Source organism: Vicia villosa, linkage group LG1, assembly GCF_029867415.1.
Source record: "Vicia villosa cultivar HV-30 ecotype Madison, WI linkage group LG1, Vvil1.0, whole genome shotgun sequence".
NCBI classification, from domain to species: Eukaryota; Viridiplantae; Streptophyta; class Magnoliopsida; order Fabales; family Fabaceae; genus Vicia; species Vicia villosa.
In genome coordinates, this window is record NC_081180.1 from 37824749 (window position 1) to 37848047 (window position 23299).

Consider the following 23299-nt stretch of genomic DNA (forward strand, 5'->3'; position numbering starts at 1 on the left):
TCAATCATGCAATTGAACTATTTTATCCCTGAAGCAGATTTCTTGGGTTAGTTAACTAGTTAGGGGTGTTTTGGTTGTAATTTACCACTTGAACTACTTTTTTTTTGTTGTATTGAGGTAGTATATAAACTTGATGTTTCTTTGTGAAAGAATAGATAAGTAACATTTTCATAGAATTAATTAAGAGAAAGAATAGTGTTCAAGTGAAGAAGTTGTGATTTCTTTACATATTCAAACAGAATGAAACCAATAAAATTCAGATTATCATTTTTATTCTGGTTGCTAGCCTCTAAATCCTTCATTGCAGAATCATAATGTACCAAAACTAGTGACTTAGCTTTAGCTTCCTATTATTTATGGTACGGTACAAATCTCACATATGCTTCAAAACTTATGCAATCCAAGGTATTTCCAAAACGTGGAGGAGATATTATCATTTTATCTACAAGAGTGAATGAACCCTTCCCTTGTGATTGCATCAATGATGAATTTTTCTACGAGGTTCAACTAACAGATACCTATGTTTCAATTGCTGAGTTGAATTTTAGCAATTTTACCACTGTGGAGTGGATGGAGCGAATCCATGTGTCTATTTTAGCTTATATCTTATCTTAAGTTGTGCTCAATTACACATAAAACTGCAATAAAAAATATGAAGATGCAAGCAACAAGAGAATTTCTTGCTGAACTCAAAATCTTAACAAGCGTTCATCACTGCAACCTGGTAAATTTTCAAACATAAAACATGTTTTGTTATTTTATGAACTTACTTGAGTAATATCTGTGTCTGTTTGAACATATATAGGTATGTTTGATTGGATATTGTATTGAGGAATCTCTATTCCTTGTCTATGAATACATGGACAATAAGCCAACCTCTACATAATTCAGGTGATATATATAGGCACGTGATGAAAATCATCTATTTTCATCAATGTTTTATTAGTTTGAATACTGTTTGCAGAGAGAGAACCGATGCCATGGTCTACCAGGTTGCGAATTTCTCTGGATGTAGCGAGAGGCCTTGAGTATATTCATGATCATTCAGTGCCTGTATATATCCATCGCGACATTAAATCAGATAGCATTTTATTAAATGAAAACTTCACTGCAAAGGTGTAGTACTATTCCTCGGTAATATATATCGTGAAAGCTTCTTAGTACTTCTTCAGATAATTGTGGTCGATCATACATTATTCATGTTATTACAGATTGCAGATTTTGGATTAACCAAGCTTACTGATGTTGCAAGTTCAACAGATAACACTATTCATGTGGCAGGCACATTTGGTTACATGCCACCTGAGTATGATGGGATATACTTCTCTTTTTATGTGGTTGATATATATCTTAGGCTCTAGTCCACTTCCTTAGTTTAATTTTACCATTCATTTTTGTGCAGAAATGCATACGGACATATTTCTCGCAAAATAGATGTATATGCTTTTGGAGTTGTCCTTTATCAACTAATTTCTGCTAAAGAAGCTGTGATCAAGATCGATAAACCTAGTACCGAGTTCAAAAGTTTTGAAATTAAGACCGATGACTCTATTGATGAATACAAGAGCCTTGTAGCTTTGGTAATTAATTTTTATTTCTCAATTTATAACCTCATTTATAGTTACATCAAGCTAATTTATGATGATATGTATGTCAGTTTGATGAAGAGGGAGATTCTATAGAAGGTCAAAGAAAAATGGTGGATCCAAGGCTAGGAAATAACTACTCAATTGATTCTATTAACAAGGTATTTATTTATGAATCATAAACAGTTTTGTGTTTCTAATTTCAGCTTCATACAAGCTTTACCTGTTTTTCCACTGGCAGATGGCACAGCTTGCAAAGGATTGCACAAATCGAGATCCGAAAAGACGTCCAAGAATGAGAGTTGTTGTGGTTTCACTTATGAAACTAAATTCTACTATTGATGATGGAAGTATGACAAGTAGCGAAGCATTGAGTCCCATTAAGGAGCTTGATGAACAAAACTGAAATTTCACCTGTGCACCTGTGTAATTTAATACTATTATGTTATGTACTAGTTGTAAAGATTATCATAAGAAAAGAACCACTACTACAATTTTAACTTACAATAGCGCTAATTTAATAACACTTTTTAGTAAAGTGCTATTAAATATCTCACACTAAAGCCTACAATAGCGCTTTTTATTGAATGCTATTATAGCAGTCAACCTATAATATCACTCTCTCCAAAACACTATCATTGTTTGCTAAGTAAAAAAAGAAAAAGGCCAATATTAGCGCTTCTATATTAAACGCTACATTCATGAACTCAAGCTCATGATCAAGCTCATAGGATCAATCCTCAATGACATAATAACGGTGAAGGAACAACAACAGAGGGGACATAAAAAGTTGAAAAGTGATGAAGAGGATAAATATGGTTTCTTTAGTTATAAGGTATACCCTTTCACATTTCATTTTAGGGACTAAGTTATGCATAAAAATGATAGTATCAGAAGTTTTTTAGGAATCAAACTTAATATTTTGAAGAATTCAGTTGAACCTACCAAGTATGTTTCCATTGAGTATGATGATGGAATAGCAAAGGTTCATGTTCAACTAGTGTCTAAAATGGCATTAAGTTATTTGTATGAATTATAGGATATGAGTAGGTGAGTTTCTTTATAAGATTTGGACATGTGGGTGTAGTTGTTAATTTGTTTTATAGTAAGAAATTAGATGAATAAAAAGATTGAATTTTATTGTGTTTGATGATATTGATTACAGGATCAAGAGGGAATCTAAACATATAGAGGACAGTAGCTCTTTCAGTTGGAGGAGTGGCAGTTGTTGAATTCTTGATTGTATGTTTGATGTTTTAAAGTCAATAAAAAGATAAGAGGTGGGAAGCATTGAGGTAGTTGAATTGTGTAGTATATAACTTATGATTCATAGATATAATTTTAGAATCTTATTAGGTATACAAAAATACCAAGGAGCCTTTTGTATAGTTCTGACTAAAGGACATAAAAAGGAAATTCATAGGATGAGCACTGAATCTGATTTGTGATTTTCACAGTAGCACCCCATATTCGTGATTTTGTTGTGTTATATATTTAAGATATTCCGATTCATGTATGCATACTTCATTGTTGCTATAATTAGGGGTGTGCATGGATCAATAACCAAACCAAATTGAATTATATATATGATTTGGTTTGGATCTTAAAATCATTTCTTTAAAATTGGTTAATTTTTTAAAAATCGATTTACATGTGGATTGGTTCAGTTCTAAACCGGTTTTTTTTAAAAACCAATTTTAATAAAAAACCGGTTTCTCTCAAAACCATATTTTTATTTTCTTTCAAAAAGTCAGTTTTTTTAAAAAAACCGGTTTCTCTCTAAACCAATTTTTTATTTAAAAAAACCAATTTTGTTAAAACTCAGATGTATTTTTTATATTCTTAATTTTTATTGTTAATTTTTATTTTGTAGAAGAATTGCACAAATTTATAATATTTTAACAAAAACAAATTTCTTATGTAAAAAATCACATGTTATATAAAAAATCACACTAGTTATAAAATAAATAGTAGTATAATTTAAAGAAAAAATCACACTCGTTACAAAGTAAATAAATAGTAATATAACTTAAAAGATAAAGACTTGTAAGATTATTAAATGAGAAAAGGGGACATGCACTGACAGTGTAAAATATTTTTACACTGTCAATCAATCACCACTATGTATCCAATTAAAATATTCTTTTATTTAAAAAAAACTTTAATGACATGACATATTGATGATTCTCTATTGGTTGACAGTGTAAAACTATTTTACACTGTCAGTGCACTACGTTTTAACTCTTATTAAATATAATCAAATTCTTAAACAGTTGAAATCAATTCATCTCGGTATATAGATAAAATGGTGATTATATCATATATAGCAACATAATAGCAGTGCATGATTAATGAGTACTGGAGATAGAGAAGGGAACAGTATAAAAATTGTGAGATTTACATAAATTTGATTCATAATAAAATTTGGGTATCCAATAACTAAATCAAATTATTATTATGGTTACCGGTTTACATTTGGATAACAAAATGGATACCCGCTTTTACATTTAACATTTAGATTGGGTTTTAAAAGTGGAATAATTTGAATATCAATTTGGTTAAAAATAACCGATTTTTCTGCACACCCCTGACTATAATTTAATATTGTTTCTTACTCCATCTTATGTTTTTCATTTCAGGATTTTTGTTAAAATCACAGCAATATTTCGACCTTCATCTTTTCTGTAAAAAATCATATAAGGTGACTTCTTACAAATCAGTAAATTCTCAATTCCATGTTATGTTTGTGTTTGAAAAGACATAGCAAAACACTACTAAATTACATTAAAACTTAAAAGAAATTCTCAATTTTACGTTCATAATTAATTGTCGTGCATAAGATTGAGTTGTATTATGAAGTTTGTTGTTTGTTGAAAAGTATAATTCATTAAATTAAGTGAATATAATCCAATATGATTGAAGGAAGTTGGTGTTTTACTGTACAAATTTTGCAATATCAAGATCTCAATAGTATTTTTTTATGAAAAGCTTGAATTTTTTGTTTAACATTTTCATGAGGGGATCATTACTGGTGGATAAATTTTCATCACTTTGTTATTTACATATAAGCATAATCTAGCCTAAGAGTATATAGGTAAAACAATGATAGTATGAAGTGGGTTAAGCCAATGAGAAGAGTATATTGTGTTTTAGTATAGTTTATGAAAGTGTGAAGTGGGTTAAGCCACTAGAATACTATACTAGCAGTATATTTTAAGACACTGTTCATTATTGTTATACATACTAATTTAGAAGAAATATAATACTGTTTTTAGGGGTGTGCAAAATATCTGGTTTTTATGTCCAAATTCATAACCAAACTTAAATCACTTTTAAATATCCGGATATAAGTGAATGGTTATTAACCGGTTTGGTTATCCATTTATATAATCCGGATATAATTAAATGTTATTAATCGGTTAAATTATTTTGGATTCGGTTATTATCCGGTTATTACCCAAATCCAAATATTTTAATTCTCAAAATAAAATATATTTTTTGAAGAAAAAAGAATTGAAAAAAAAATTTTTAATTGGATTTTTTTAAAAAACCAGTTATATAATCATAACCGGTTTTATAACCAATTTTAATTAAAATGTGGTCATGATTATAAATTCAAACCATTTAAATGATTTTAAAATGGTTATAATTTGGTTTTTGAAAATAACCAACCATACACACCCCTAACTGTTTCTTTTAGAAATAAACACAAGGCTTCTCTCATCTTTGATTTTGTTAAAGTGATATTTAATGATTATTTCCTTGGATCAGTTTTAAAGAATGTGTATTAGTCCTTATGCATACATTTTTGCTTTTCATGATAAAACTTAATCCAGTGTAGAGGGACTGGAAAAGTGAACCGGAAAGATGGAAATCTTAACGACATGCCTATAAAAAAAAATATATTTTTTGCAAAAAGTATCTTTTTGTTTTGCAAATCTATCAAAATAATGATCTTTTTGGTTAATATCAAGATGATTTAATTTTTGCAAAAAGTATCTTTTTGTTTTGCATTAATAATTTTTTTAATTTTAAACTAATAAATTTTATTTTATGTTTGTTTTAGTAACACTTTTGCTTATGGTTTTGGTCAACGTCACAAACGTTATATGACAAAAAGGATCAATTTAAAATTTAAAAAAATCAGAAAAACTAAAGTATAATTAACCCAAAACCTAAATAACGATGATATTAAGAGCTTTGAGGATTGTCTTTCTGTTTTGGGCAAGTCGTGGAATCCTCAAGCCCTGGCTGTGGTTAAAGCTGCCGTGAATTGCACTTTTTATCTTATATGGCAGGCTAGAAACAAGAGAAGGTTTGATAATCAAAGTACACACTGGAAAACTTGTGCCTCCAGTATTGCAGCAAGAGCTAGCTTAGTGGGGTCTTTAACCAAAAGGAAAGCTAATAACTCCATTCAAAGTTTTTCTTTGCTCAAGGCTTTTGACATTGCTATTAGCCCCAGGAGTCCTTCGAATTGTTTGGAGGTTTTGTGGTGTCCGCCTTCTCGTGGTTGGGTCAAGTGTAACACCGATGGCGTTGCTTCGGGCTCTCCTTTGTTTGCTGCCTGCGGAGGTATTTTTCGTGACGAGGAGGCCAATCATATCATTAGTTTTGCTGCGTATATTGGTCTGGGCTCACCAGTGGTTGCAGAGTTCATGGCGGTTATTATTGCAATTGAGAAAGCTATCCTTGAAAACTGGTCTAGACTGTGGATTGAAACGGACTGCAAGTTGGTTGTGAAGGCTTTTGCAAACGTTCATCTTGTGCCTTGGGTTCTCAAGTCTCGTTGGCTTACGTGTTGAACGTATACTCTAAAAATTGAGTTTTTGATTTCTCACATTTTTAGAGATGCCAATTTTTGTGCGGACATCTTGGCGAATATCGGTTTTGCTAACAAAAGCTTCTCTTGGTTTAATTTTGTTCATTCTGATATTTTCTCCGATTACTTGTTAGACAAGTCGGGTACCCCTAGAATTAGGATTTGCTCCTAAGAGGTCTTGGCTTGGTCCCCCTCTTGTGTTTTTGTAATCCTTTTCCTTTTTAATATATTTTGGTTTATTAAAAAAAAAAAAATAACGATGATATGCATTTGTCGTATAATTCAATTTTATAGAGATACAGAAAAATGCAATGTTATTTAGTTTGTTCTGTAGATAAAAATACAATATTTAATAACAAAATTTCATATCTTTTTTCTTCTTTTAATTCTATCCTCTTATTATCTATCATATAAAAACTAACTTATCTATTATCTACAATATTATGTCTGTTTGAATTTAATTTTGTGTGAAAGTGCAATGTTTAGAAAGACTTTACATTAGTACATCTTGTTTTTTTTTTGGTTAGTTTTTAATAAAAAGATTCATTCAACAAAACTTTTTGCAAAAAATCTTAATATATAAAAAATTCAATATATCTGTATTAAAGTATTGAATAAATACTAAAAATAAAAAAAAATTAATATATAATTATCAACATCAAGCATATTAAAATAAAATAAAATAAAATAAATATAGTTAGGTCCTAAACAATACTTTCTGAATAATATTTATTATTTATTTTGACAAATAAAAAACTAATATTTTATTACAATTCAAGAAATTAAAATTATTAAATATTAAATAATTGGTAAAAGAACTCTAACTCGTAATCCCATCTACAAAATTCACACAAATTAGTGTCATCGTCGTCGTCATTTATAAATGACCATCGACCTTCCTTCAGTTTCCATTCCTTACATGTCTCCTTGAAGTTGCATAGATGAGTTTGCCTGCGCATTGACATTTTATTATTTTTCCAAAAACTTTTTGATAAACAATGAACCTTATTTCTTGAACTCACTATATTTTTGGATTTTCTTAAAAAACGCATATACTCAAGTCCTTGATTTCTTGAATCCAAATTTTCAGAACACCACCGAATAAGTTGTCTTCTTTTTCACACTCCAAAAAAGCAAACCCCACCGAATAAGTCTTGTCCGTCGAGGTCACACCGACGATCTCTAGAAGAGGAAGCCTATATTTGTTTGTCTTGTACGTCGAATCCATGACTAGAACGGTTGGAAATGTGTTGAATAATTTGATACTTTTGGGATGAGTCCAAAAAATATCACGCACCGTAACTTTATCCTCGGAGGTTCGGAAGCTTGAAACATATTTGTTATCGTCTAGTAGTTTCAAAAGTTGTTGCATTTCCGACCGAGGGCCCATATTCAATACTTTGAGATTGTGCCGTTCATTGTAAACTTGCTTGATATTTGAAACGCTATCCGGATTCTTACGCTTCAAATCAGCAAGTATGTTGCGAGGCGCCACTTTGACTATCGTTAGGTCCGATATCACATTCCTCTCTTCGCGGGACAAACGACACGCCATTGGATGCCCGTGTAACTTGACATCCAAGGCATGATTATGAATTCCACAAATTACGGTTAACCGCCACAAATCATCAACCCTCCGAATAGCACGCAACTTAAACGGACACCCGCACTTCCTCGATCCCGTGTCCTCGTGTTTTAGCACCCGGTTTGATTGTACATAACTACCACCCCGTTCGCAATTCAAAACAACGAAAGCTTTCCGCCTACTATTTCCGTTGTCCGACCTTAAAATAACAATTCCAAATCCATGTTTGTGAGCTTCCTTCCGAACCCAATCAATCAATTATTCGCGACTACCGAAGCTCCGATCATTTGTACAATGTTGCCGAACATCGACCGCATCGATCATAGGAGTAACGTCAATAACCGGATCGTTATTAACGTTGACAATTTCCGGAACTATGCCTCCATCGTCTTGCACAATGTTGTCTGGATGCACCATACCTAACAAATGAAAAAATTATCAAAAGTTGGCCAAAACTGTTTTTTTTTTACTGCCAGGCCTATTTTCGGAAGTTCATTTCCGAAATATGTTAGGTAATATATTTCGGAAATGAACTTCCGAACCATATCAGTTTTCAGCATAAATTTGTTGAATCAATGTAGTGAATTAGGGGATGAAATGAGTGATGTTTACCTGAAATTGATGCTTTCTATGCTCCCTTTAACGTGATCAACGGTTTGAAACTTGATTTTAGGGGGAAAAATGGATGGAGATTGATTGGGTTTTAGAGAGGGGTTTGAGAAGTTTTGGAGAAAAATGATGAAATAGTGAAGGAGGGAAATTTGTATATGCAGCAACATTTTCGGAAATGAACTTCCGAAAATATGCACGGATTTTGAATTTTTTTGACTTCGGAAATGCACTTCCGAATTGTGGAATTTTTTTTAAAAAAAAAAAGCGCTTCGGAAGTTCATTTCCGAAGCAGGGGCATTTTGGGATTTTCGCTGGGGGTGACCCCCATACGGAGGTGGCTAAAGAAATTTTCTTGTGTTATATATTTAAGATATTCAGATTCATACTTCATTGTTGCTATAACTTAATATGGTTTCTTACTCTATTTTATGTTTCTCATTTCAGGATTTTTGGTAAAATCACATCAATATTTCGACCTTCATCTTTTCTATAAAAAATCGTATAACGTGACTTTTTACAAATCAGTAAGTTCTCAATTCCATGTCATGTTTGTGTTTGAAAAGACATAGCAAAACGCTACTAAATTACATTAAAACTTAATAGAAATTCTCAATTTTACGTGCATAATCAATTGTCGTGCATAAGATTGAGTTGTATTATCAAGTTTGTTGTTTGTTGAAAAGTATAATTCATTAAATTAAGTGAATATAATCCAATATGATTGAAGGAAGTTGGTGTTTTACTGTACAAATTTTGCAATATCAAGATCTCAATAGTATTTTTTTTATGAAAAGCTTGAATTTTTTGTTTAACATTTTCGTGAGGGGATCATTACTGGTGGATAAATTTTCATCACTTTGTTATTTACATATAAGCATAATCTAGCCTAAGAGTATAGGTAAAGCAATGATAGTATGAAGTGGGTTAAGCCAATGAGAAGAGTATATTGTGTTTTAGTATAGTTTATGAAAGTGTGAAGTGGGTTAAGCCACTAGAATACTATTACTAGCAGTATATTTTAAGACACTGTTCATTATTGTTATACATACTAATTTAGAAGAAATATAATACTGTTTTTAGGGGTGTGCAAAATATCTGGTTTTTATGTCCAAATCCATAACCAAACCTAAATCACTTTTAAATATCCGGATATAAGTGAATGGTTATTAACCGGTTTAGTTATTAATGGTTTGGTTATCCATTTATATAATCCGGATATAATTAAATGTTATTAATCGGTTAAATTATTTTGGATTCGGTTATTATCCGGTTATTACCCAAATCCAAATATTTTAATTCTCAAAATAAAATATATTTTTTGAAGAAAAAAGAATTGAAAAAAAATTTTTTAATTGGATTTTTTTAAAAAACCAGTTATATAATCATAACCGGTTTTATAACCAATTTTAATTAAAATGTGGTCATGATTATAAATTCAAACCATTTAAATGATTTTAAAATGGTTATAATTTGGTTTTTGAAAATAACCAACCATACACACCCCTAACTGTTTCTTTTAGAAATAAACACAAGGCTTCTCTCATCTTTGATTTTGTTAAAGTGATATTTAATGATTATTTCCTTGGATCAGTTTTAAAGAATGTGTATTAGTCCTTATGCATACATTTTTGCTTTTCATGATAAAACTTAATCCAGTGTAGAGGGACTGGAAAAGTGAACCGGAAAGATGGAAATCTTAACGACATGCCTATAAAAAAAAATATATTTTTTGCAAAAAGTATCTTTTTGTTTTGCAAATCTATCAAAATAATGATCTTTTTGGTTAATATCAAGATGATTTAATTTTTGCAAAAAGTATCTTTTTGTTTTGCATTAATAATTTTTTTAATTTTAAACTAATAAATTTTATTTTATGTTTGTTTTAGTAACACTTTTGCTTATGGTTTTGGTCAACGTCACAAACGTTATATGACAAAAAGGATCAATTTAAAATTTAAAAAAATCAGAAAAACTAAAGTATAATTAACCCAAAACCTAAATAACGATGATATTAAGAGCTTTGAGGATTGTCTTTCTGTTTTGGGCAAGTTGTGGAATCCTCAAGCCCTGGCTGTGGTTAAAGCTGCCGTGAATTGCACTTTTTATCTTATATGGCAGGCTAGAAACAAGAGAAGGTTTGATAATCAAAGTACACACTGTAAGAACAAGCATACACTCACAAATGAGTTTTTGATTCATGGCAAACATCACAAGCAACCAAATACAAAAGCATAAATGAATGACTCAAGACAATGGAAGATTATGAAGCTCAAATCACTCAGAAAATGGTATTGCATCTGTTAGGTCGACCAAGCAAAGCCCTAGGTCGACTCAAAACTAGAGCAAACTCAGCAAAACTGACAAGGTCACTGTTAGGTCGACCTACCCACACTCCTAGGTCGACCTAAACTGAAGGGATTTACAGATGTCACTGTTAGGTCGACCTACCCACACTCCTAGGTCGACCTAAACTGAAGAAAAGTCACAAAAATGCATTTCAACTGACTTTAGGTCGACCTAAACCTTCAACAGGTCGACCTAACTGGAAACAACTGCATTTAGGTCGACCTAAACCTTCAACAGGTCAACCTAACTGACTTTAGGTCGACCTAAACCTTCAGCAGGTCAACCTAACAGATTTTAGGCCAACCTAATAGGTCAACCTAACTGGGACAACTTCAACTCTGCTTCTGTTAGGTCGACCTAAGCACTAAAGTAGGTCAACCTAATTGCTGAAAACTTCCCAAATTATGTGTCTTCTCTGCTCCAACACACCAGCAACTATATATATCATTCCATGTTAATTATTCAGCAACACCAACGACTGAAAGATACACAAACGCTTCTCATCTTCGTTCTTCATCATCTCCAACACAATTACACATAATCATTCTTGCGTTGCGGGTTAGTGATGAGTTCGATAACGTCCATGGAACGGAATTGAAGATTCCTAGTGGGTGAAGGTTTGTGGGGTTTGTTGGTGAATAAAATCTGCGGGTTTTGTCCTCCACGACGGGTGGTTCTTGGGGGTTTTTATCAAGAGGCGTTCATTGAGGATTCGGCTGAGTGTAACGATTGAGGAACGGGGAGTTCAAGGAATCAAGACACTGCAGAAGGGAATCAAAGTGAAGCTCTTGGATAACCTTGATCTTGTTCAAGATTAAGGGGGAAGAAGATTCAAAGGATCGACATAATTGGTTTATCGTTTATCGCTTTGTTATCTTCTTTGTATATACTACTTTCAACATTAATGAAAGATTACCCAATTTCAATTTGGAATTGGGGGCAGACGTAGTCGTAGCGAGGACGATCGACGAACTGCCTAAACAAATATCGTGTTCTTGTCGCTTTTACTTTTTCATTTACATTCTGTTCATATTTGGTTATAATAGCAAATTGATCAACGATTCGAGTGTTAAGATTGTGAATTAAGAACTTACATAAACATCACAATCCACCACACATTGAATTACCTTCAATTTGATCATTATCACCAAGTGTTTGTATATTTGTTTCTATCACTCTTACTGCATTGCAAACATTGTCCATCATACAAAAAGTTAATCTGATTTTCAATAAGAGAAACGCTTTGATTCTGCAACATATACTCTTATCATTTACCTCAAGTCTTTGACTGGTTTTTAAACACATATATAATCGTTTCGATAGTGGTTCGGAATAGACGCGAGTCGATTCAGAATCACTTCCGCTGAAAAGTCATTTAAATCCGTAAAACTGTGAACGATCTATTCACCCCCCCTCTAGATCCTAAGGCCAGCGTCTAACAAGTGGCATCAAGAGCTCTGGTTTATTCCGTGCTACGTGAAACACTTATTGGAAAGATGGCTTCCGGACCTAAAGGGGCTCATAATAGAGCTCCAGTTTTCAACGGTGAAAACTACGGCTATTGGAAGGATTGTATGTGTGTCCATATCAATGCAATTGATAGGAACATCTGGACAGCTATTGTCAATGGTCCATTTCAGATCACCATGACAAATGCAGCTGGTGCGGTTGTTCCAAAACCAGAAGATACTTGGAATGCTGAAGATGAAAAGAGATATGCATACGATTGGAAAGCGAGAAACATTCTAATCTCAGCTCTAGGAGTTGATGAATACTATCGCGTTTCCCATTGTAGATCAGCTAAAGCTATGTGGGACACATTGCAAGTTGCCCACGAGGGAACGGATGATGTCAAACTAGCTAGGATCAATACGTTAACTCAAGAGTTCAAACTCTTCCACATGGAAGATGGTGAATCCATCGAAAACATGCAGAAGAGATTCGTTCATCTGAAAAATCGGTTAAATTCTCTTGATAGACCTGTTTCCAATGCAGTTGCTACTAACAAAATATTAAGATGTTTGAACAGGGAATGGCAACCCAAAGTTACAGCAATAAAGGAAGCAAATGATCTAAACACTTTAGATATCACAACTCTATTTGGTAAACTAGAGGAACATGAACAACACCTTAAATGCCTTGACATGCATGAGAAAAGGACAAAGAAAGAAAAGAACATGGAGAAAGAGGTAGAGAAGAAGTCAATAGCTCTAAAAGCTTCGAGCTCCAAGACCTCAAAACGAGAGCCAAAGGATAGTGACACAAGTGATGACGAAGACTCCGATGATGAGGAAATGGGACTGTTTGTGCGAAGATACAACAAATATCTAAAGAAAAATGGAGCAAAACATTCCGACAAAGGCAAAAGATCGTATACTCCTTTATATAGTAAATACACTTTTGTACCAAAAGTATCAACTAGCAAAACTCCATATTCTCATCATATTACCTGTCATTATTGTTGCAAAAAGGGACATACCATTGAAAAATGCAAATTTAGGAGAATTTTAGTTCCTAAAGGAGTATTTCAATGGTTGCCTAAGTGCAACAAATTGTGTACTCACTACCAAGGACCCAATGAAAATTGGGGACCTCCCTCTTTAAATTAATCTTGCAGGAAAAGTGTCTTGACATTGCCGAAAGGTTGTGGTTCCTTGATAGCGGATGTTCAAGACACATGACTGGAGACCTATCTCTTTTCGTTGAGTTTCAAGCAAAGAAAAAGGGGTATGTCACCTATGGAGATAACAATCGGGGAGCCATACTTGGTAAAGGAAGTGTAGGTAACCCTTCTACCACTACTATAACTGATGTGCTGCTAGTAGAAGGTCTTAAACATAATCTTTTAAGTATAAGTCAATTGTGTGACAAAGATTTTAAAGTAATGTTTACAAATTCTGGCTGCACAATAGAACATACTAAGAAAAGAGACATTATGTTTAAGGGCTTAAGAGTAAACAACATCTACATGCTAAAGCTGATGAGGGCATATTCCTTGGTTACTCACAATCTAGCAAAGCATATCTGATATATAATAAGAGATTACTTATAGTAGAAGAGTCAGTACACGTGTCTTTTGATGAATCTTATGCAAAATATGTCGAGAAAGGTCTTTCATTTAATGGTGCAGGTCCGTCCACTGAAGACATTGTCAAGGATAAGGAAGACGAGAATGAAAGTATTGTAAAGAAAGATGCTGAGAGAGAGAAAGATGAGTCTCACTATGAAAATGAAAAAGAAAGCATCTCAAACAATGAAGAACTTCCCAAGGCCTGGACAAATGTGAAAGACCATCCAATTGACAATATAATAGGAGACATCTCAAGGGGCGTTACAACACGCTCAAAGATAAGTAACTTCTGTCATCATTTTGCTTTTGTTTCACAAGTTGAGCCGAAAAACGCTAAGGATGCATTACTTGATGAGCATTGGCTAATGGCCATGCAAGAAGAATTAAACCAATTTAAACGGAATGATGTTTGGGACTTAGTCCCTCATCCGGGAGATCATCAAGTAATAGGCACTAGATGGGTTTTTCGTAACAAACTTGATGAAAACGGCGTTATTACTAGAAACAAAGCTAGATTAGTTGCCCAAGGTTATAATCAAGAGGAAAGTATTGATTATGAAGAGACATACGCTCCTGTAGCACGTCTCGAAGCTATTCGTCTCTTACTTGCTTATGCTTGTTCTAAAGACTTCAAACTATTCCAAATGGATGTTAAAAGTGCCTTTCTAAATGGCTATATAAATGAAGAAGTCTATGTTGCTCAGCCACCCGGCTTTGAAAATTACATGCATCCAAATCATGTTTATAAGCTGAAACGTGCTCTATACAGTCTTAAACAAGCCCCTCGGGCTTGGTACGAACGTTTGAGCAAATTTCTTCTTAGCCAAGGGTACTCTAGGGGTAAAGTTGATACTACTCTCTTTATTAAAAGAAATGATAAAGATGTACTCTTAGTCCAAGTTTATGTAGATGATATTATATTTGGGTCGACTAATGCAAAACTTGTCAAAGAATTTTTGAAGCTTATGCAGAGTGAATTTGAGATGAGTCTCATGGAGCTGCTCAAAAGATTTGGAATGAGTGAAGCGAAGGAGATTGACACACCTATGGCAACAAATACTAACCTAGACAAAGATGAGAAAGATATCAATCTTGTCCAAAGAAATCTCACTTAAAAGTTGTCAAAAGAATTCTGCGACATCTACATGGAACTCCTACATATGGCCTATGGTATCCGAAGGGAAATGAGTGTCATTTGGTAGGATTCTCCGACTCAGATTTTGCTGGCTGCAAATCCGATAGAAAGAGCACCAGTGGAACATGTCATCTATTCTCAAATTCATTGATAAGTTGGCATAGCAAAAAACAAGTATCGGTTGCATTATCTACTGCTGAGGCAGAATATGTAGCTGCCGGAAGCTGCTGTGCGCAGATATTATGGCTCAAGCAACAACTTCTTGACTTTGGTATTAAGCTTGATCGTATACCTATCATGTGCGACAACACAAGTGCCATAAACTTGAAGAGCAAGAAGCAACTAGCTGACATCTTCACCAAACCTCTTGCAACGGAGCAGTTCTTCAACATTCATAGGGAATTAGGGATATTAGATATCTCTAATTTTGAGCTAAATGCGTTTGTTTTCTTAATTTTATTCCTTTACTTTATATATATATTGATTATGCTCAAGCTAACATCTCTTTCAGTATGAAGGTAGTTCATCATCAAATCAAGCATCATTCCACATTGACTAGAGGAATATACTTCATTATACGAAATGATGACGAGATACCTACAATTGAGAAAGTGGTAACATGTTTGTTGTTCACTTCCAAAAATATCATTGATGCTATAATATGCTATCAATTAACATGTTTATAGTGACTTTTTATATGCTTCTCCACCTATCTCATTTACATGTATATGTTGTTCATCATTACTCATAACATATCATGTTTGGACATAAAAATAGTAGAATAAGCATACATCTAACATGTTTGGGCAAACGTTAGCGAGTATTGCATTAGTTCATTTCATTGCATTGCATCTCATTTCTGTCATGTTATTATGTCTTTTATTACTTGAACTTAAGCTTGGTTTGTACCTTTAAATATGTTTGGATATTATGCTCTATTTCTTTACTATTGTGTTATGTAAGACATTGTTTTGTTTAGATTATTTTGTTATTCTCTTCTACTATTCTCCTGGTTTCTTTCTTTTTGATGTTGACAAAGGGGGAGATGAGTTGAGAGTACGGGGGAGCTTAGTACGGGGGAGCTTAGTACGGGGGAGCTTACGCATACAAGACCGGGGGAGCTTTCGTCATTTAATCAAATGTTTGCCATCATCAAAAAGGGGGAGTTTGTAAGAACAAGCATACACTCACAAATGAGTTTTTGATTCATGGCAAACATCACAAGCAACCAAATACAAAAGCATAAATGAATGACTCAAGACAATGGAAGATTATGAAGCTCAAATCACTCAGAAAATGGTATTGAATCTGTTAGGTCGACCAAGCAAAGCCCTAGGTTGACTCAAAACTAGAGCAAACTCAGCAAAACTGACAAGGTCACTGTTAGGTCGACCTACCCACACTCCTATGTCGACCTAAACTGAAGGGATTTACAGATGTCACTGTTAGGTCGACCTACCCACACTCCTAGGTCGACCTAAACTGAAGAAAAGTCACAAAAATGCATTTCAACTGACTTTAGGTCGACCTAAACCTTCAACAGGTCGACCTAACTGGAAACAACTGCATTTAGGTCGACCTAAACCTTCAACAGGTCAACCTAACTGACTTTAGGTCGACCTAAACCTTCAGCAGGTCAACCTAACAGATTTTAGGCCAACCTAATAGGTCAACCTAACTGGGACAACTTCAACTCTGCTTCTGTTAGGTCGACCTAAGCACTAAAGTAGGTCAACCTAATTGCTGAAAACTTCCCAAATTATGTGTCTTCTCTGCTCCAACACACCAGCAACTATATATATCATTCCATGTTAATTATTCAGCAACACCAACGACTGAAAGATACACAAACGCTTCTCATCTTCGTTCTTCATCATCTCCAACACAATTACACATAATCATTCTTGCGTTGCGGGTTAGTGATGAGTTCGATAACGTCCATGGAACGGAATTGAAGATTCCTAGTGGGTGAAGGTTTGTGGGGTTTGTTGGTGAATAAAATCTGCGGGTTTTGTCCTCCACGACGGGTGGTTCTTGGGGGTTTTTATCAAGAGGCGTTCATTGAGGATTCGGCTGAGTGTAACGATTGAGGAACGGGGAGTTCAAGGAATCAAGACACTGCAGAAGGGAATCAAAGTGAAGCTCTTGGATAACCTTGATCTTGTTCAAGATTAAGGGGGAAGAAGATTCAAAGGATCGACATAATTGGTTTATCGTTTATCGCTTTGTTATCTTCTTTGTATATACTACTTTCAACATTAATGAAAGATTACCCAATTTCAATTTGGAATTGGGGGCAGACGTAGTCGTAGCGAGGACGATCGACGAACTGCCTAAACAAATATCGTGTTCTTGTCGCTTTTACTTTTTCATTTACATTCTGTTCATATTTGGTTATAATAGCAAATTGATCAACGATTCGAGTGTTAAGATTGTGAATTAAGAACTTACATAAACATCACAATCCACCACACATTGAATTACCTTCAATTTGATCATTATCACCAAGTGTTTGTATATTTGTTTCTATCACTCTTACTGCATTGCAAACATTGTCCATCATACAAAAAGTTAATCTGATTTTCAATAAGAGAAACGCTTTGATTCTGCAACATATACTCTTATCATTTACCTCAAGTCTTTGACTGGTTTTTAAACACATATATAATCATTTCGATAGTGGTTCGGAATAGACGCGAGTCGATTCAGAATCACTTCCGCTGAAAAGTCATTTAAATCCGTAAAACTGTGAACGATCTATTCACCCCCCCTCTAGATCCTAAGGCCAGCGTCTAACACACACTGGAAAACTTGTGCCTCCAGTATTGCAGCAAGAGCTAGCTTAGTGGTGTCTTTAACCAAAAGGAAAGCTAATAACTCCATTCAAAGTTTTTCTTTGCTCAAGGCTTTTGACATTGCTATTAGCCCCAGGAGTCCTTCGAATTGTTTGGAGGTTTTGTGGTGTCCGCCTTCTCGTGGTTGGGTCAAGTGTAACACCGATGGCGTTGCTTCGGGCTCTCCTTTGTTTGTTGCCTGCGGAGGTATTTTTCGTGACGAGGAGGCCAATCATATCATTAGTTTTGCTGCGTATATTGGTTTGGGCTCACCAGTGGTTGCAGAGTTCATGGCGGTTATTATTGCAATTGAGAAAAGCTATCCTTGAAAACTGGTCTAGACTGTGGATTGAAACGGACTGCAAGTTGGTTGTGAAGGCTTTTGCAAACGTTCATCTTGTGCCTTGGGTTCTCAAGTCTCGTTGGCTTACGTGTTGAACGTATACTCTAAAAATTGAGTTTTTGATTTCTCACATTTTTAGAGATGCCAATTTTTGTGCGGACATCTTGGCAAATATCGGTTTTGCTAACAAAAGCTTCTCTTGGTTTAATTTTGTTCATTCTGATATATTCTCCGATTACTTGTTAGACAAGTCGGGTACCCCTAGAATTAGGATTTGCTCCTAAGAGGTCTTGGCTTGGTCCCCCTCTTGTGTTTTTGTAATCCTTTTCCTTTTTAATATATTTTGGTTTATTAAAAAAAAAAAAAATAACGATGATATGCATTTGTCGTATAATTCAATTTTATAGAGATACAGAAAAATGCAATGTTATTTAGTTTGTTCTGTAGATAAAAATACAATATTTAATAACAAAATTTCATATCTTTTTTCTTCTTTTAATTCTATCCTCTTATTATCTATCATATAAAAACTAACTTATCTATTATCTACAATATTATGTCTGTTTGAATTTAATTTTGTGTGAAAGTGCAATGTTTAGAAAGACTTTACATTAGTACATCTTGTTTTTTTTTTGGTTAGTTTTTAATAAAAAGATTCATTCAACAAAACTTTTTGCAAAAAATCTTAATATATAAAAAATTCAATATATCTGTATTAAAGTATTGAATAAATACTAAAAATAAAAAAAAATTAATATATAATTATCAACATCAAGCATATTAAAATAAAATAAAATAAAATTAATATAGTTAGGTCCTAAACAATACTTTCTGAATAATATTTATTATTTATTTTGACAAATAAAAAACTAATATTTTATTACAATTCAAGAAATTAAAATTATTAAATATTAAATAATTGGTAAAAGAACTCTAACTCGTAATCCCATCTACAAAATTCACACAAATTAGTGTCATCGTCGTCGTCATTTATAAATGACCATCGACCTTCCTTCGGTTTCCATCCCTTACATGTCTCCTTGAAGTTGCATAGATGAGTTTGCCTGCGCATTGACATTTTATTATTTTTCCAAAAACTTTTTGATAAACAATGAACCTTATTTCTTGAACTCACTATATTTTTGGATTTTCTTAAAAAACGCATATACTCAAGTCCTTGATTTCTTGAATCCAAATTTTCAGAACACAACAAGATCATACCATACATGTATATTGCTTCCTTGTGACCCTTTTGAGCCGCAGTCTTTAACTTATCAAGACCTCCAAAATTGTTTTCGTTTGAATAACTAAAACATTCACGAAATCCTTCTCTAAACAAGATTTCAACATTTCCACTTTTCATGCAACGTTTCAAAAAACTCAATGCTTTCTCATTAGGAAACCATTGAATCAAAGGAAAACTATCTAAACAAATTTTTTGTAACACATAATCTTCTTCGGTGATTTTAAGAAAATCACGACAACATATTTTCATATTGTGAACGTCATGAAAAGATTGAGAGGCTATGCTCGCAACCACTTCAATTAACAAATCTTTTGGGAGTTGTTGTATGGCAGCTAGTGGCTTCTTGTTGGTTTTCTTCTTCGAGATTATTTTTGATGCCATGGTTTTGAGGTATATGCTTATTCTAAAATTTATCACTTATGGAAAGTTAATGGTTTGATGCGTTTATATACATAGTTTTTCTTGGGCCTACTTTTATCTTTTCAAAATATATAATAAAGAAGATTTGTTTGTAACAAACATATGATTTAAAAATTTATCAAAGATTTAATTTTAAAAAAAATAGTGGTTAATTAATTAGTAGAAAAAGAGAAGAGAGAAAAAAATATTAATCAAATCTTTTAACCCTATTGATACGCATGAGAATAAATTTTAATTGAAATCTATCTAAAAATTCGAGCACCATGAGATATATACTATTTTCTAGAAATTTATATGTATTCTGTTTTTAAATTGAATAAATGTGTGACTCAAAGAATCCATCGGAGATTTAATTTCCTAAAAAGTAGTGGCTAATTAGTTAAAAGAGAAAAAAAATACGAAAGAAAAAAATATTTATCAAATCTTTAGTCCTATTAATACATATAAGAAAATTTGATTTGGCATTTATCTAAAAAATCGATCAACATAAGATTTTATATATTCAAAAGATTTTATATATATTCTGTATTTTAATAGAAAAATATGTGTTAATACATAGACTTTTTTACTTTATATTTTTAACAAAAGAGTTATCTATTCTTTTGACTGGATTTAAAATAATTAAAAAAAAATCAACCATATTTTATCTGAAAATCGTATACTTTCAAATTCATGACTAATTGTCAACGGAATATGAATTTCTATCATCGGTCAGCCTGTCTTATTGGCCATGTTAGCATCAATTGCGCCGTTGAGAGACTCCCAGGACAGAATGCTTTGGAGAATTGAAGAGGACCTTGGCTACACGGCAAAAGGAGGTTACGACATGATGGCAGGTAGCGCGGAGGTGGAGGATTTGGACATCGATTTAAAGAAAGCTCTTAGTATTTCTTGGACTACTGATGTGCCCTTCAAGGTGAGAGCTTTCATCTGGAGATGCTTTCTTGACAGAGCTGCAACCAAAGATCAAATGCTTAGACGAGGTATTTCGGTCCCAAATTCTGACTATAATTGTGTTTTTTGTTTGAATGCTACTGAGTCTCTATCCCATCTTCTGTTCTTATGCCCGTTTTCTGGCTTGGTTTGGAGAAACATTTTCCAATGGTTGGGGTAGTCGCCGGGGTTCGATTCATGTGTTTGGAACAATTTCTTACTGTGGGGGAATAGTTTCAGGAAGTTCAGTAATAGTAGGAGAAAGGACGGGATTATTTGGACGGCGGTAGTGTGGAGTTTATGGAAGTTAAGGAATGAAGTGATTTTCAAGGAAGGAAATTGTAATTTAGACGACTGTGTGTGGGACATAAAATTCACAGCGTGGAAATGGTTGACTACCGGTAAAATTGTGATTTCCAAGTGTAATTTCTACGAATTTAGTAGAAATCCGCTGTTTTACTTTAAGTAGATGTCACTTGGCTTGTAATTTTACCTTTGTGCTTTTCGAGCTTTTGTAAGTGGGTTCGAGTACCCCTAGTACTCGTTTTTAGTAAAATCCTCGCTTATAAAAAAAAAGACTAATTGTCAACGAGAATTGAAAACAAAAGAGTAATTTTAAATACTTCTAAATATCTGTAATATTATTGAAATTAGTTTGAAAACATTCAGAATTCAATTTATATATTTAAATAATATAAAATTATTTTACACAAACATCTAAAATTATATATATATATATATATATATATATATATATATATATATATATATATTAATTATACTATTATTTTGCCATAGATCTTTTAAATTAATAGGATGATCAATTTTGTTTTTTTAAACAACAGATAGAAATTTATAAGATATCTTAAAAAAAACATTTTAATTTTTTCACTTTTTATTAGTTGTTTGTAAAAGTATGAATTTAAGTTCATATATATGCAAATATTTCTCCGTCTTCCGACTCTCCGTCTCCCCTTCAATATAGTTCTCCAAATCTTGTTGACTCATAAATCAGTCATGCAAGTTTAGAGTTGGCATGTGGTTTTTGAAGTCATCGAAATGGGCCAGGAAACTCGGAGACTCTACATAGAAGTTGGTGGAGATGTCAATAGCCTAACTTGTTATTCCTAACCCATGCTCCTCTAGTCTCTAAACCTGTTGTTGGAAAAAATTTAGGGATCTGGCATTGCTGCTTCTGTTGTCCTTAAGTGATATTGGGGCTTCCAGCTAATAGTGCTCATGTCGATCTTCAACTAGATCTCTCTGGCCTGCATAACAGACATGATCAGTAGGCATGCCTTTGATAGATATTGCATTGATATCTAATTTCGACTGGAGTATGTCATCATCAAGTTTACTTATTACACCTATCAACGTGCATAGTGTTGGAACATACAAATCAAATTAAGGTTTCTTTAATGGGGAAAATGATCAATTGAAGAAGATGAAGATTAAAGAATGAATAGAAATAATAGAGAGAGAGAGTAATTGAGGGTGAGATAGTGAATTGGCATTAACCACAAAATAGGAGTAGTGAGCTCCTTATATAGTACAAGTTACAAATGATTGGAATGATTTAAAACACCCTAAAACAAACAGAAAAACAGTTGGGCTTCAGTGTAACCGGTTACGGCAAACAGCGTAACCGGTTACGCAAACGCAACATCTACAGTGAATCTGTTTCACGGGTTCGTAACCGGTTACGGTAACAGGCGTAACCGGTTACGCCAACTGAAGTGCTAAAAACAGTAGTTTCAACACACCACCTCACTTCAGTTGGTCCAAGTCCATCATGCTCAGCTTCCTTCTCAGCCTCTTGAACACCTCATTTGTCACACCCTTGGTCAATAAGTCAGCTACTTGATCTTCGCTTCGACAATATCCCAATCGTAACTTTCCATCGCTCACTAACTCCCTCAAATAATGAAACCGCATCTCTATGTGCTTGCTTCTTCCATGTGCAATCGGATTCTTCGCAAGGTTGATCGCAGAGACATTATCAACAAGGAGAGTAATAGCCTCACCCTCACTACTATTAAGCTCCTTCAATAGATTCATAAGCCACATGGCTTGGCAAGCACACAACGATGCCGCAATATACTCGGCCTCACATGATGAGAGTGCTACCACCGGTTCCTTTTTCGAACACCAAGAGATTGGGGTTCTACCTAGCATAAAGATGTATCCAGCCGTTGACTTTCTATCATCCTTATCACCACACTAATTGGAATCGGTGAAACCAAGTAAATCACACTTTCGGCTCGTATCCGATGCCGGAAAGAGAATTCCACAACCAAGAGTCCCTTTAATATATCTAAGGATCCTCTTGACAGCTGCCATATGAGATACCTTTGGTCTCTCCATGAA

General features: G+C 33.7%; 3 protein-coding genes across 3 annotated transcripts; 2 read left to right on the forward strand and 1 right to left on the reverse strand.

Moving 5' to 3' along the window:
• The first annotated feature begins 643 nt into the window (after positions 1-643).
• On the forward strand, positions 644-2745 carry LOC131604421 (lysM domain receptor-like kinase 3). The gene is made up of 6 exons (XM_058876864.1): positions 644-891; positions 965-1116; positions 1212-1306; positions 1403-1580; positions 1658-1747; positions 1828-2745. The coding sequence occupies exons 1-6, from the start codon at positions 852-854 to the stop codon at positions 1990-1992; spliced, it is 720 nt and encodes a 239-aa protein (XP_058732847.1). The 5' UTR covers positions 644-851; the 3' UTR covers positions 1993-2745.
• On the forward strand, positions 2302-6391 carry LOC131615070 (uncharacterized). Its single transcript, XM_058886602.1, has 2 exons — positions 2302-2421; positions 5885-6391. Exons 1-2 carry the CDS (start codon positions 2302-2304, stop codon positions 6389-6391), a joined length of 627 nt encoding a protein of 208 aa, XP_058742585.1.
• A 12846-nt stretch (positions 6392-19237) lies between these two features.
• LOC131615149 (putative F-box protein At1g67623) lies at positions 19238-19960 on the reverse strand. Its single transcript, XM_058886661.1, has one exon. The coding sequence runs from the start codon at positions 19958-19960 to the stop codon at positions 19238-19240; it is 723 nt and encodes a 240-aa protein (XP_058742644.1).
• Positions 19961-23299: the final 3339 nt, after the last annotated feature.

Bases quoted from the DNA above. Each gene is read 5' to 3' on its own strand.
- LOC131615070 (XM_058886602.1), top strand. From the start codon at position 2,302: ATGATCAAGCTCATAGGATCAATCCTCAATGACATAATAACGGTGAAG. The intron at 2,422-5,884 runs GTATACCCTTTC...CTTATATGGCAG, and splicing joins ATGGTTTCTTTAGTTATAAG to GCTAGAAACAAGAGAAGGTT.
- LOC131604421 (XM_058876864.1), top strand. From the start codon at position 852: ATGAATACATGGACAATAAGCCAACCTCTACATAATTCAG. The intron at 892-964 runs GTGATATATATA...TACTGTTTGCAG, and splicing joins CCAACCTCTACATAATTCAG to AGAGAGAACCGATGCCATGG. The intron at 1,748-1,827 runs GTATTTATTTAT...TTCCACTGGCAG, and splicing joins CAATTGATTCTATTAACAAG to ATGGCACAGCTTGCAAAGGA.
- LOC131615149 (XM_058886661.1), bottom strand. From the start codon at position 19,960: ATGGCATCAAAAATAATCTCGAAGAAGAAAACCAACAAGAAGCCACTA.